A 13,115-nucleotide genomic window follows, 5' to 3' on the forward strand; every position below is an offset into this window, starting at 1 on the left:
GTTTATTTTTGGAAAATTATTCCAATAATGCAGAAGTACACGTAGTACAAGGTAAGCATCCTTTATTCCTTCCTAATTCCATTTCCCAGGTAAAAATCACCATTATCAGTTTGACACATTTTTCTAAAACCTTTTCCTATAAACATATTTTACATAAGCCTATTTTGTTCTACAAAATTCAGATTGCTATCATATGGCAGAAAAACCCAAATCTTACCAGTTTGCTGAATATACTTCTCGTATGGCTATAAAAGCTTTCATTTTAGAGTAAAGAATAGCCTTCTTAAGAAAAAAAGGCAGGAAAGAACTTTCTATAAATATCACACATAAGATCATCAAATTGATCTTGTGGTGAGTGACAGTGGTTGGAATCAGTATTTTATTTGCTCCAAATAGAGAGATTTTTCCCTGGATGTCCCAAAACATAGCCTGCCTATAACCCTCTAAACCAACACACCTCTCTCTGTCATTCTGCAACAACTCCCAGCTTACCTGCAAGCTCCACACTCAAACGTTCCATTTCCTTCGTGACACTTTGGACTTTCGGGGATGCCTTCACTCTGGCACTCACATTCACAGATGAATTGAAGAATAATTTCTACTTCTTCAGTGAAGCCCAGAGGCTTAATTTTAATGGTTTCAGAATTTTTATTTGGACATTTATTTGAAGTTATGCTAATTTCAAATTGAACCTTGAAGGAAAAAAGGAAGTTTAAGTTAACAACTAACTAAGCAATTTAAATCTACTAAAAAATATTTCAAAAAGCTACTCATTTCTTTTAATGTTTCTCAAATTATAAACTAAATTTGCTTATAAATAAGTAATTTTTTCTTTTCTACAGAAAATGTTTATACTGTACAACATACCTCATCTCCAATGGAAATATTGGAACATTTTCTTCCATTTTCCCCAGTCCCATTCACTCCATTCTTGCAGTAGGATTTGTAATTTATTGTTACACCTTCTGGCAATTTGCTGTTTTCCAAAATGACTTCTGAGGAAAGGGACTAAAGTAAAGACTAATTATACATAGGAAAGTTAAACAAAATGCTACCTGAATGCATAAAACCAATGAGTAAAATGAACTGTTCAGAAAAAAACATCATTTCAATAAAATATTTTGATGCCAAATGCAACTGAGTGACTAGAAAACAGAACCCAAACAGGCTCTACTTATTAAGGATCCAATCTGTAAAATAATGCACACAATTGAAAAGAGTATTTCTATGTTAATTATTCAATTAAAATATTAATGATCATACAAGGCAGAGGCCTAATATTAATTATGAGGAGTCCTAACATTTTCATTCTCCATTGGCAAAATGGCTCTCCTCTGCCTCTACCCCTTTCAGCTAACAAGGGACTACAGTAAACATCTACTGTGCAGTCTAGGAACAAATCTGCTTACGAGCCATTATTGTCCTGGCCAAAAACCCCCAAGGAGGAAGGATTCAAGCCAGGGCTTATTTGAAATATCAATTAGCATCTATTGAGCAACTAATATTTATTTCTCAGGACAAATGGAGAAGGCTGCAGTGCCACGCTATCTCTTGTTCACACCCCTCCAAGTATAGGTGTTAGGAAAATACCCTGTTAAGAATGGAGAACAACTACGGGGGAAGACGCAGAACAACTGGAATCTTGAAAACCTTCATAAAAATTTTTCTCTGAGTCAGGTCTCTCCAAAACATTTTGGGACCACCATGGCATGAGGTAAAAATATCTAAAATTCTAACCTGCCAAAAGGTTGGGGAGTAAAGGTGGTGTATGCATACATGATTTTTACCATAGTATTACAAATGCCTTCAGATTATTTAAAATGATTATGAACCAGTGCTTTTCAACTCAAAAACTTCTTTCTGTACATGGGGGGAAAAAAACAATTCAATAAATCTTCTCCAAACAGGCAAGTCGTACATATTTACATTTTTACATATGTTATAGTATATGTATATATAAGTGTGTGTGTACCTCTTGAAAAGAGAAAACTGTATCCTCTGAATACATGGCAAGAGAAGAACTGGCCAAAAAAGGTTTTCCAGCACAATTCAACAAAACAGATGAATCTATAAAGGATACTTCGGAGAGGAAAAGGAAGATTGAGGGAATCCTATAAATCTAAATGCAAGTTATGTTTTACACTTACTTTCCAACAAGATCTATCACTTAATGATATACACACAGATATTTAGAAATTTTCCCCACATGCCCTTATATTTTTGCTTTGTTGAGGCTATGCAAATAATTATGCTTTTGTAAGACAATATGAAGTTTTTCCACCAGAACTAGAATTTAATTTTTTTTTTGTCCTCTGGGCTTGCTAAATTGTGCATAAAGGAAGTTTTACTTTCTCTGAGCAAAGTATTCTCAACAGGGTATTGTCCAAAACTGATGTATTTAAAATGTACTCACATTGTATGCATCAATGATCAACTGAATTACATTGCTAGAATTTGCAGATAATGTTCCTACTGCTGACTTAGGGATCAAATTTTTCAGTTCCTGCAATTAAAAGACAAAACATGTAAAATACAAATACTGTTCATTCAACCAATTAGCATCTACTGAGCAACTAACATTTATTTTTAAATACCAGTTCCCAATATATTTCTTAAGTAACTTTAGGAGTCAAACCGGAAAAAAACAACTAGCTGTATAATATGTGGTTAAAAATTAATGTGAACCACTTTTGTAAAATTCAGTCTGCCTATCTGGTGACATTTCCTACATTTCAATTCAGACATATAATTTTGCCTCTAATGACTAAGCAAAAAAGATCTAAGCCTTTGTTCTTTTTATGCCACACATACTTACCTTGTAAACAGGCTGAAATTCTTCAGTAACTGCAAAAATTGTCTGAATGTTATTTTCACTGAGTTTCTGGACAAGGTGAGCAATAGAGGGATAGTCCTAAGAAATTAAGTAATATGATTTAGTATGTAAATACATCCTTCATATCTATTTCAGTTCTTCAATACTTTTTGAAAATAATAACAACTTGCATATATAACTGAATTACTTACACAAGACTGCTTTCAAATAAGAGAATCAAATGCAAACAATTGCTGAAGTGGGCAGTATATACATGTGGGTTTCTAATACTCTTCTCTCCACTTTTATGTATGTATAAAAATTTCTCTACTCTTATGTATGTATAAAAGAGTTTTAAATAAGATTATCTATGTATATTAAATGTAAGGACAACAAAATTAAAGAATTGTCAGTAATTAAAAGTTCTATTATATGTCACTTAAGAAAAAGACCAAGATTTACCAATGTTTGGATTTCTTCTAAAATCTGAAGAACATTTATTTTCAAAAAAGGCAGGGTGCCTACTTTTAAAAATCATGTCAAAGATAAAGAGTATAAGACTAGACAAATTATTGGTTTAGCAATACTATCAACTTTGCTACCAAATGCTATGTGTGAGTGAGAGGAGACACAGCTCCGGGCGGAGGTAAGGAGTAGAAGTGGTGCCTGGGCATCCCTTTTCTACCCCAGCGAGGCCTTGTCTACGTGGAAGGAAGCAGACACAAAGCCACATCTTCACAAACAGCAGTACTAGCTTTCCTGCACGTTAGATTAGGGTCCATACTTACCACAATACCAAAACCTCAAACCCTGAAAAGCCCACAAGCCAGTCACCCACAATATTTTAGTATTAAACACAAAAATTCAACATGAACCTATTCACTATGGAAGGAATTAAGCACTTACATAATAATGGCTCATTGTGTATACATCATTTTCCAGGTGACACTGCCCATCATTTGGTAAAACAATGCCACCAAGTTTCCCATCTCCGGCAAAATGAAACCCAGCATCCGTGGAAAACACTAGCAGCCGTGTAACATTTCTCCAGCCAATCAATGACTTGAAAAGAAAAGGATTTCAATTTTAAAACACTATTTACTATAATTCAGCATAAGTCTTTCAATTTTCATAGGGCTACCGTTGTCCTTTCAACCTAATTCTGTATCTTCTCTTTGTCTTCCTTATCACAGTGCTGATAATCACGCTGATAAACAGAGCCAACTGAAGGAAGCTCTTCCACCAGCTCCTTTTAAAAACTGTCTTTTGGTTTTGCTCACCTTCATAACTACAGCAGCGACCACAGTGCCTGGCACATAGTAGGTGTTCAATGAGTATCTGTTGATAAATAAGTCTCTCTGCCTATAACTAACTTTACCCTACAGCTGCTATCTTGTTCCCATCCATCCTTCCATCCATTCTTGCTCTATCATCTATATAATATACCTCCTCTATTGGCCCTCCATATTAGGCCTTCTATTAATTACAGAAAAAACTAATTCTCTCATCCAAGGACTTGCCCTGCTTAATTTCACCTGTTTTAACTCATCAATCAGTACTGTTTATTTGTTCATTTATTTATTTTATTCTCCACCTTATTCAATACAGAATTTAAAGTAGCAGTAAAATCTTCTTCTCTCTATGGTAATGTTGTAATTATATTTGGCTAAATTTACTCAATACGACTGTTTAAATAATAACTTCCTAAAACTGTAAACCTGTTTATATCTTCCTAAAACTAAATTCCCTGAAGGCAGGAACTATTAACGCTGGCAATCTTTCAAAAGTGTAATGTCTGTCTCTTTTGCATCTAGAAAAGTAGAACAGCATGACAAGCATAGAAATATAACTAGGACCATGGGTGCCAGGGCTTGTGTGATCCCACTGGTGAAGGTAGGTTAGAGGCAACCCAGAGAATGCTCTCTACAACAAGCTGCTAACAGGATCACAAATAAATGGCTAGAAAAAAAGGGGTGTCAGGCTAGGCACTACTACCCAAATCACCACTCTTGCTTCAGCCTTAAAAGCAGAGATTACCCTTAAATTGCAACCATCCTAGTGAGAAGTCAAAAGTAACAACAATATCTGCATATCAGTTAGCACCTTAGCAAAAATTGGTTAAAAAATAACTACTAAGAGGCATGTGGAATCGAGGAAGTTCTTCTAGGGAAAAGGGGTCTTATGAGGGAAAAAAAATGAGATAGTACTAGATACTTAAGACGAACTTTACCTCACAATGTTTTCTAGTTTTAGCCTCAGCTATATCATTAAGAGGACATCTCAAAATACTCAGCTGGTACATGGGTCATAAAATGCTAATCACTGGTCCAATAGAGATGAGCTTGCTGCTACTAAAAATCTTGCAATTACAATTACAAATATTATATTACTTCTCAAAATACATGTTCTCATAAAGCTTACAAACTGGAGCTTAACAAGTTCTTTCGAAGATGATGAACAGAAGAAAACTGACCAAAAGAAGATGATATATTACTCCATTTCTGCACTTTCAAGGTTCCTGGTGATGCCTCGGATAACATCAATTCCCTCTCTAATTACAAAGCCAGAAAGTTAGGACACTTGGGCCTCTTCTAAAAACTCAGAACGCTAGCTAAAATACAGCTAAGTCGCCCCACTATTTCAAATGGTTAGCATTCTGGCTTTCAAAACCCTGTATGAATGACCTAACCACCTATCTGGCTGAAATAGAAACATAATGATTAAATATGATTTTATAATATACTTATAGTTACAGGGAATTTAAGGGATTATTATCTGTAGTTCTCTGGGATAATCAAATGATATGGTAGTGAAGGTCTTTCTACTAACTGATAGTAGAATTACACTTAAAATTCACGTAAATAGTACAAATAATATGCCCTTGTAGGAAATAAATGCACTTACTCCACAAACTGCAACTTGCATGATTGCATCAAAACCACCTTCTGGAGAATCCAAATTTCCAGATATGCGCTGTTTACCAACAAGTTCATTAAATACTTCTCCTTTATCAGTAAGACTGAGCACATTTTTGTAGCTAAATGGACTGGTGCAGTTCTGCTCACTTGTGCAAGGGTTCCTGAGTTTAGCTGGTGTTGTACTAATGTATGGCATAACGGTTTTCTCCACAAACGAGCCAAATCCTATGAAGAAAAAATGCATATGGATACATGAATGAATAGAGATAGACAGATAGCTAGCTACCTAGCTAGCTAAACTTGCATTAAAAAAAAAAAGTCAAGTATGTTATCACATGTAAATTGCTGTGGACTGAATGTGTATCTCCCCCAAAATTCATATATTGAAAACCTAATCCCCAATGTGATGGTATTAGGAAGCAGAGTCTTTGGGAGGTGATTAGATCATGAGGGTGGAGCTCTCATGAATGGGATTAGCATCCTTATAAAAGAGGCCCCAGAGAACTGCCTTCTCCCTTCCACCATGAGAGGATACAGCTAGAAGGCAACACCTGTGAACCAGAAAGTGGACCCTCACCCGACACTGAATCTGCCTGGATCTTGGATTTCTTATCCTCCAGAACTGTGAGGAATCAATTTCTGTTGTTTATAAGCTACCTAGTTTATGGCATTTTGTTATAGCAGCCCAAATCGACTAAGACATAAATCAATCTCTTTCTTTTGTCTACCCACTTTAACAATAACTCATATTCATTTTCTTAGCATACCAACCCTCAATAATAACAAGTTGAATGAATGAATGAATACATGCATGCATGCATGCATGCATGAATGAATGAATGAATATTCTGGAATTCTGAACATTTCAAAAAACTAACTTGGTAAGAGCTTCCTACCCCAAGGTTCTTGAATTATGCTTACTGAATGAAAGAACATTTTAAGCAAGTGCTATCATTTAATGATTACAATAACGTAGAGTTAATATTTGAAAGGTAGCTTTTAGGTCTCAAGAAGACTATCAAGTTTTCCAATACTCTGTTATTAAATCTCTTATATACCAGTAGTAAAAAGAAGCAGGTAAAAAGTTGGAGATACATGAAATAGGGAAAATGAGGTTGGGAAAGGAGATTATTATAACACGAAAAATCTAGGTCTGAAGTGACATTAGGCTGTACAGGTAGGTGCGGTCATACTAATCAGTAATGAAAGAGAATCTGGGTACTCACTACTTGTTTATAAAATATATCAATAGATGAATGGATAAACTGCTATGAAAACAAGCATGCATTACATTATCTGAGGTATAATCTGTGTCAAGTAATATAGTAGCACACAGTGACAGAGGAACGATGAGGGGGCAAGATTATTAAATGTGATAGGAATATCAGTTTCCTCTCAGAAAGAAAAGCCTAAAAACTGGTCTATTTATGTCCCAAATATGTTGTGAAGAACAAAGGAAAAAAAACATAAAAGAGCTTTGAGAACTGCCAAGACTTATACAAATGAAAATTATTAATTTTTCCTACCAATTCGGAAGTCTGAAGTAATCCTCCTCATTTCATTCATCAGATCTGTTCCAAGACTTTTTACATTCTCCAAATCATCTTTCATTGAGTAAGAGAGGTCCATAAGGTAGTAGAGATCAATGGGATAGTCTTCAGCTCTCTTGAATTTTAATGTAAACATCTGTGGCTCCCCTAATTAAACAGAGATTAGAGAATGAAATTAGCTTTCCAGAAATCAAAAGCAAATGAGAAAAGCCAAATAAATCTGATTTATATGATAAACACTATAAAATGAAATGTATTAAGTGTCATAATTTTTACAAAAACCTGGGAGTTCCATAAGTAACTAATAGGTGCACTCAATTTATTCAACAAATACTTAAAATGCCAGGCCTTGAGGATCCAGAGACAAGAAAGATAACATCCCCGATACACCATGGGCAAGACAGACAAATACACAGCCAATTTATCACTATGAGAGGAAAACAAACAACTGAAAAAATCAGAATGAAGTGGCAACTTTTTAGAGACAACTAATTTTTTAGAGGCTGAAGTTTAAACGAGAACTTTGTTTTCTGTGTAATGAGATGCTGGTATATGAAAGTGAATAACATGATCTGATTTTTACTTAAGAAAACCCAGCAAAAAGTTTTAAAAATGAATTACAGGGACAAACAATCTAGTTAAGAAAGAACAGAAAAAAATCCAAGAGGAATATAACAAAGATCTAAACTTAAGCAATGAGGAAGAAGAAAGAGATACAAGAGATGTTAGGTATAATTCATGTAAGAAATACAGGAGAAAGAGAAGGTTTGGATGAAAAATTATTAAAATTTTAATCCGCAGATTTTCTCTACATAAGTTTCTAGTACGCAGTTGGAGAAATGAGTATGCAGCTCAAAAGAAAAGTCCTCTGTGTTGTTGCAGGATACAAATAGTTTTTAAAGCCATGAGAGTAAAACTGAATGGCAGAGTGGGAGGAAGAAAAAGACACAAAAGGGTCTTTTGCAATGGTAAAGAGATAAGGAGTGATCAAGGAAGCCAAGAGGAAAGCACTTCCAGAAGTTCAAAGTGGCACTTAGGCCATCACCTTGAACCACTAGGTCTGGTGGCTCAAGGTGATGGTGGTGTAGCTTTGCTAGCATGAGGTTTAGAAGTAGAGGCCCGACTGCACCAGGCTGAGGAGTGGGTGGGAGGGAAGCCACAGGGACGAGTGCACGTTCTTCTGAGAGAAAGGGGACGACCAGAAGGAGAAAGGAGAGGTGGCTCTGTCACAGATACTTATAAAAACCTTAATATTTTCACAGTACTAAACAAATACAAAGGAGAAGAACAGGTAAAAATATTTCCTTTATAACATGCAATCACACCAGAGGATGGACACTTTCATTTTTAAAATCCGTTAAACCTAATTAATACTTTCTGAATCTTTAACAGAATTTACTTGGGACATTAGGCAACATTTAATATTATTCCAAGTACACGCATCTTACAAATTGTTATGTCTGCAAAAAAATTAACTTATTCCGCATTTTTGTTTGAGTGCCAGTCCATATGTGAAAATCAGCCCTCAACAGAAATCAGTAAAAGGCTTGCATAAAGCTGGTGTCAAAAACTTCAAGCAGAAATGAACATATTCACAGACTTAAGACTTCTGTACCTGATCTTAATTGCAAAACCAACTGCTGTGGTTGGATTTGAGTAATATCTTCTGGCTGGAGCTTTTCTGCTGTTCCTTTGCTACGGTTGGTTACATTTTTATTTTTCTTTATAACTTTGGAGCCTCTGGGATTTTCTATGTCATCGGGATGGCAACCCTTCTTTTTTAAGGCTTCTAAATCATCGCATCGTGCAGAAGTAGGCATTCCTTCTTGTAAAAATGTCTAAATGACACATAAAATACACACATAAATAAAAAGTGTAAACAAACCTTTTTATATAATCTTAATTGCAAATATGCAATTAAATTACAAAAATCAAATGGCATCTAATGTACCTCATTTCTAGCTTTTAAGCAAAACCATGATAATTGCTCATGTTTAAAAACAAACCAAATCATTTCCTAGAAAGTAATACCTTTCTCAGGCCTGGCCTAAGTGTGTATTTTAAATGTCCCATCTTCTAATTCAGAGAATCCAATCAAAAATTTCTTCAGTAAAATCATTTATTCAACATAGTTAACAGATACTAGTAGTGTATATACTCAAATATCAGACAATATTTTTTCCCAAAATTTCCTTTAGAAAATTCCTTACGAAGTCCCTTATATTATGTAGCGCTTTCCCCATCACATCTTTAACAACCCAATGTTTAGAGAAAACACATCAGCCTAAAAACATCTCAGTGAATGACAGTATTTTTAAAAAGGAGACCAAGAAATGTAGCACAGATTTAATAAGTATATTCCTGAAGGTTTGAAAAAAAATTCAAGTATTGGCTATTACTGTAAACAAGCTTTTAAAAATTTATTTTCAAAAACAATACAGAAGTGATCACATGACAAAAGTCATGAACATATTTTCATAGGGTAAATTAAAAAAAAGAAAAAAAGATACTAATAGTATGTGAATGTATACTTGTGGCTTGGAGTAAAATTCCAGTAATAACATAAATTCAAAATGTGCTATTTTTCAGTTGTTATCAGATGACTGAAAAGTACCTTAGTAAAAACAAAAACACTGCTGTTAAATATGTATATAAAAATTTTAAATATAAGTATTTCATGAAATGCTGGGGGGGGAATCAATGACATTATGTATGGTATTTGTTCATTGTCTATCAATTTCATATTGCTATATAAAGTAACAGTAAATGAAGATATTTCAAGAATATATAATAGTTTTTCATAAGTTTTTTTTTTTTAAGGAAACATAACACTAACGAGAACTTTTATGTAGTTAGAGGAACAACTGGAAGGAAATATCAAGTGTCAGATGATTTAAAGCTGCACTATTTTCATTTGTTATCAAATCTAAAATACTACCAAAGCACAAGATCCTAGTGAATTATACATTTCCACATATTAGCCAATCCAGCAACTTCAAGATCATAACATCTAAATAAAATTTCACTAAACATATTCCAAAAGAACCTTTAATAATTTAAGAACAATGTCCCAAAGCTAAAAGGCTAAAGTATTTAAAGAACACTTTGTCTAGGACAACCCTCAATTACAGACAAAACTATAGCCCCATAATATAGATGCTGTTGATAGCAATAGCCACAACTACTTATTTAGAACCTTAAACAACAGATAAAATAGGCATTATCATCTTCATTTTCCAGATAAGAAAACCAACAGCTTTAGTCAAGCAAGACTAGCCCAAGACAAACTCACCACACTCCTTATTTCCTCCACTGTTTCCAATTAAAACCCAGCATACCATTTTTAGAACAGAAAGTGCCATTAGAAAAATTTTGAAATAAGAAAACAAAAACCTCTTATTTTGTCTTTCATATGGTCAAACTAAATGACATATCCAATATTTGACCAGTTAAACCTACAGAAACAGTTAGGCACTTGAAATCTGGGTCCAAAAACCTAGGTAAAAACATAATCAACAAACTTCTGACCTTCTGATAAAAGTTACCTGTAAAATAATTACATAATCTCAAAATGACTTTTTACCTCCTGTTCTGACTTATTCATTCATTCACTCATTCACTCATTGAACATTTAGTAAGCATTATGGAAGGCACCATGTTAAGTATTGTAAGGAGAGGACAAAAGTGAATAAAATTCAAACACTAATCTCAATGGGTTCATATCAGAATGCAAACAATTCTATATAAGTTTAAGTCAAATATAATTAGGAAGGTTAATTTATACCTTCCCCATCAGAAAAAGGGAAAAAGTGTAAAACAGTCAAACTAAACGGCTAGGTTTTTCAGAGAAAGTTATCCAATAAAAATATAACGTGTCACAAAGATGAGCTACATATATATTTATTTTAAAATTGTCTAATAGCCACATTAAAAAAAAAACAGTGGAAATTAACTGTAACACTTATGTTATACATTATATAGATTTATATATATATATGTTTATATATACAAAATTTCATTTCAACATTATTAATAATTTTTTTATACTAAGTCTTCAAAATATGATATGTATTTGAGACTTAGCAGTTCTCAAATTGTACTGCCCATGTTTCAAGTGCTCAATCGACTTATGTGCCTATTGGCTATCATGTTGAATGGTGCAGTTATAGATCATCACACATTATTCAATAATCATTGATTTATATGAAATATCCAGTACTTCCCAAGGAAACAGCATTGGGCAACACTAAATAACTAGAGAATAAACAGAAAGGACTTGAGCAATCTTACTTACTGAATTTGTGCACCACCCACAATTTGGCCCTGCTTGTATACATTCTCCACACGACTTGGCATTTGCTTTTAAACATCTATTTTCATCTGTCAGGAAAAAGAATAGACTACTTTACCTGAAGCTTCAGAAAGAAAATAATGAAAAATCAGGATCACAATGACAAATAATGCAATACATAAAAATGTTAAATATGAATACTATGACCTATTACCTATTTACCAACTGAACTAGACCTATTCCAAAGAGGTCATAATTTTTGTATCACCTTGGCACTGAAAGCCATAAAAGCATAGTTTGGTTTTTGGTCTTCTATATTAAAGACTAGATTCTTTTTTCCAAAGGTATAATTTCAGAATCTACCATTTTGGATGGTCATAAATGTCATGAATTTTCTTACAATGGGGTAAAGTAGTATTTCTTTTCATTTGACTCATACTACCACACCCACACCCCCACAGGCATCTTCAGGGCTTTCCCTTCATTTTTAGTACATTAAGTAATTGAAAAGTTCATATTTATCCAACACATAATGATTTTTCAGGCTCTGAGTTCAAAGTACGTCTTCCATTTCTTTAAATCCACCTAAGGACTAGCATGCTTTTCATGTGATACACACTAATAAGCACTGTCTCCAACTGAATATTTTTTGGTTATAAACATAATATATACTCATTATAAAAAATTTGGAAAACACATAAAAGCATAAAGAGCAAACTAAAAACCACCCATAATCTGCTCACTAAGAGAGAACCACTATTAACATTTTTATATATTTATTTCCAGTCTTTTTTCTATGCAGATAGGTCAAGAAATAGTAAGAGAGGCTGGCTGGTTAGTTCACTTGTTTAGAATGTGGTGCTCATAAGACCAAGGTCACAGGTTCTGATCCCCATATTGGCCAGCCACCCCCCCCCCCAAAAAAAAAGAAATAGCAAGGAAGCAAGCAATATAGACATATTATTTGAATAACATTCAGGATATGCTTTATACATAGTTTATATACAGCTTTTTATAACCTATCCCAAGTATTTCATTCATGTCATTACAAATTCTTCAGAAATGTGGCTTTTAATGATTATATAATATTTCATTATATGAATATACCCTATTTAATGTTAGACAAATTTAGATTGGTTCCAACTGTGTGTGTACACATTTCATACATGCTTGTTCACATGCATACACAAACGCACATACACATACTATACATACACATATACACATGCACTGTGATAACCACTCTTACATATACACCTTGGTACACATCTGATTATTACCTTATAACAAACTTGAAAAAAAAAAACCAAAACAAAAACAACTACTGAGTTTAAGAATATACAAGGGTACTTCTAAAAGTTAATGAAAAGAGTGGTGTTACCTTGTAAATCTATTTTTCCATGAACTTTCTGAAGTATCCTCATATTAAAGTTTTTAGAATTCTCAATACACACTAATTTCTATCAGAAGTAATATCCTAATTTATACTCCCCAAACAGTTTACAAATAACCATTTCACCACATCAACGCCACCAAGTACTTTA

At 33.8% G+C, this 13,115-nt stretch overlaps 1 protein-coding gene across 2 annotated transcripts in view; it reads right to left on the minus strand.

Annotated features, from left to right (window-relative positions):
- ITGB1 (integrin subunit beta 1) overlaps positions 1 to 13,115 on the minus strand; it is a 41,993-nt gene that overhangs the window by 11,427 nt on the left and 17,451 nt on the right. For both annotated transcript variants that reach the window (XM_063099282.1, XM_063099281.1), the window contains exons 3-11: positions 11,575 to 11,660; positions 8,896 to 9,118; positions 7,257 to 7,427; positions 5,717 to 5,955; positions 3,719 to 3,874; positions 2,816 to 2,911; positions 2,414 to 2,503; positions 868 to 1,008; positions 493 to 692 (exon numbers count right to left, since the gene is read on the minus strand). In XM_063099282.1, the coding sequence (XP_062955352.1) occupies positions 493 to 692; positions 868 to 1,008; positions 2,414 to 2,503; positions 2,816 to 2,911; positions 3,719 to 3,874; positions 5,717 to 5,955; positions 7,257 to 7,427; positions 8,896 to 9,118; positions 11,575 to 11,660 (1,402 nt within the window). The remainder of the gene's footprint in view (positions 1 to 492; positions 693 to 867; positions 1,009 to 2,413; positions 2,504 to 2,815; positions 2,912 to 3,718; positions 3,875 to 5,716; positions 5,956 to 7,256; positions 7,428 to 8,895; positions 9,119 to 11,574; positions 11,661 to 13,115) is intronic.

Source organism: Cynocephalus volans, chromosome 6, assembly GCF_027409185.1.
Source record: "Cynocephalus volans isolate mCynVol1 chromosome 6, mCynVol1.pri, whole genome shotgun sequence".
NCBI lineage: Eukaryota > Metazoa > Chordata > Mammalia > Dermoptera > Cynocephalidae > Cynocephalus > Cynocephalus volans.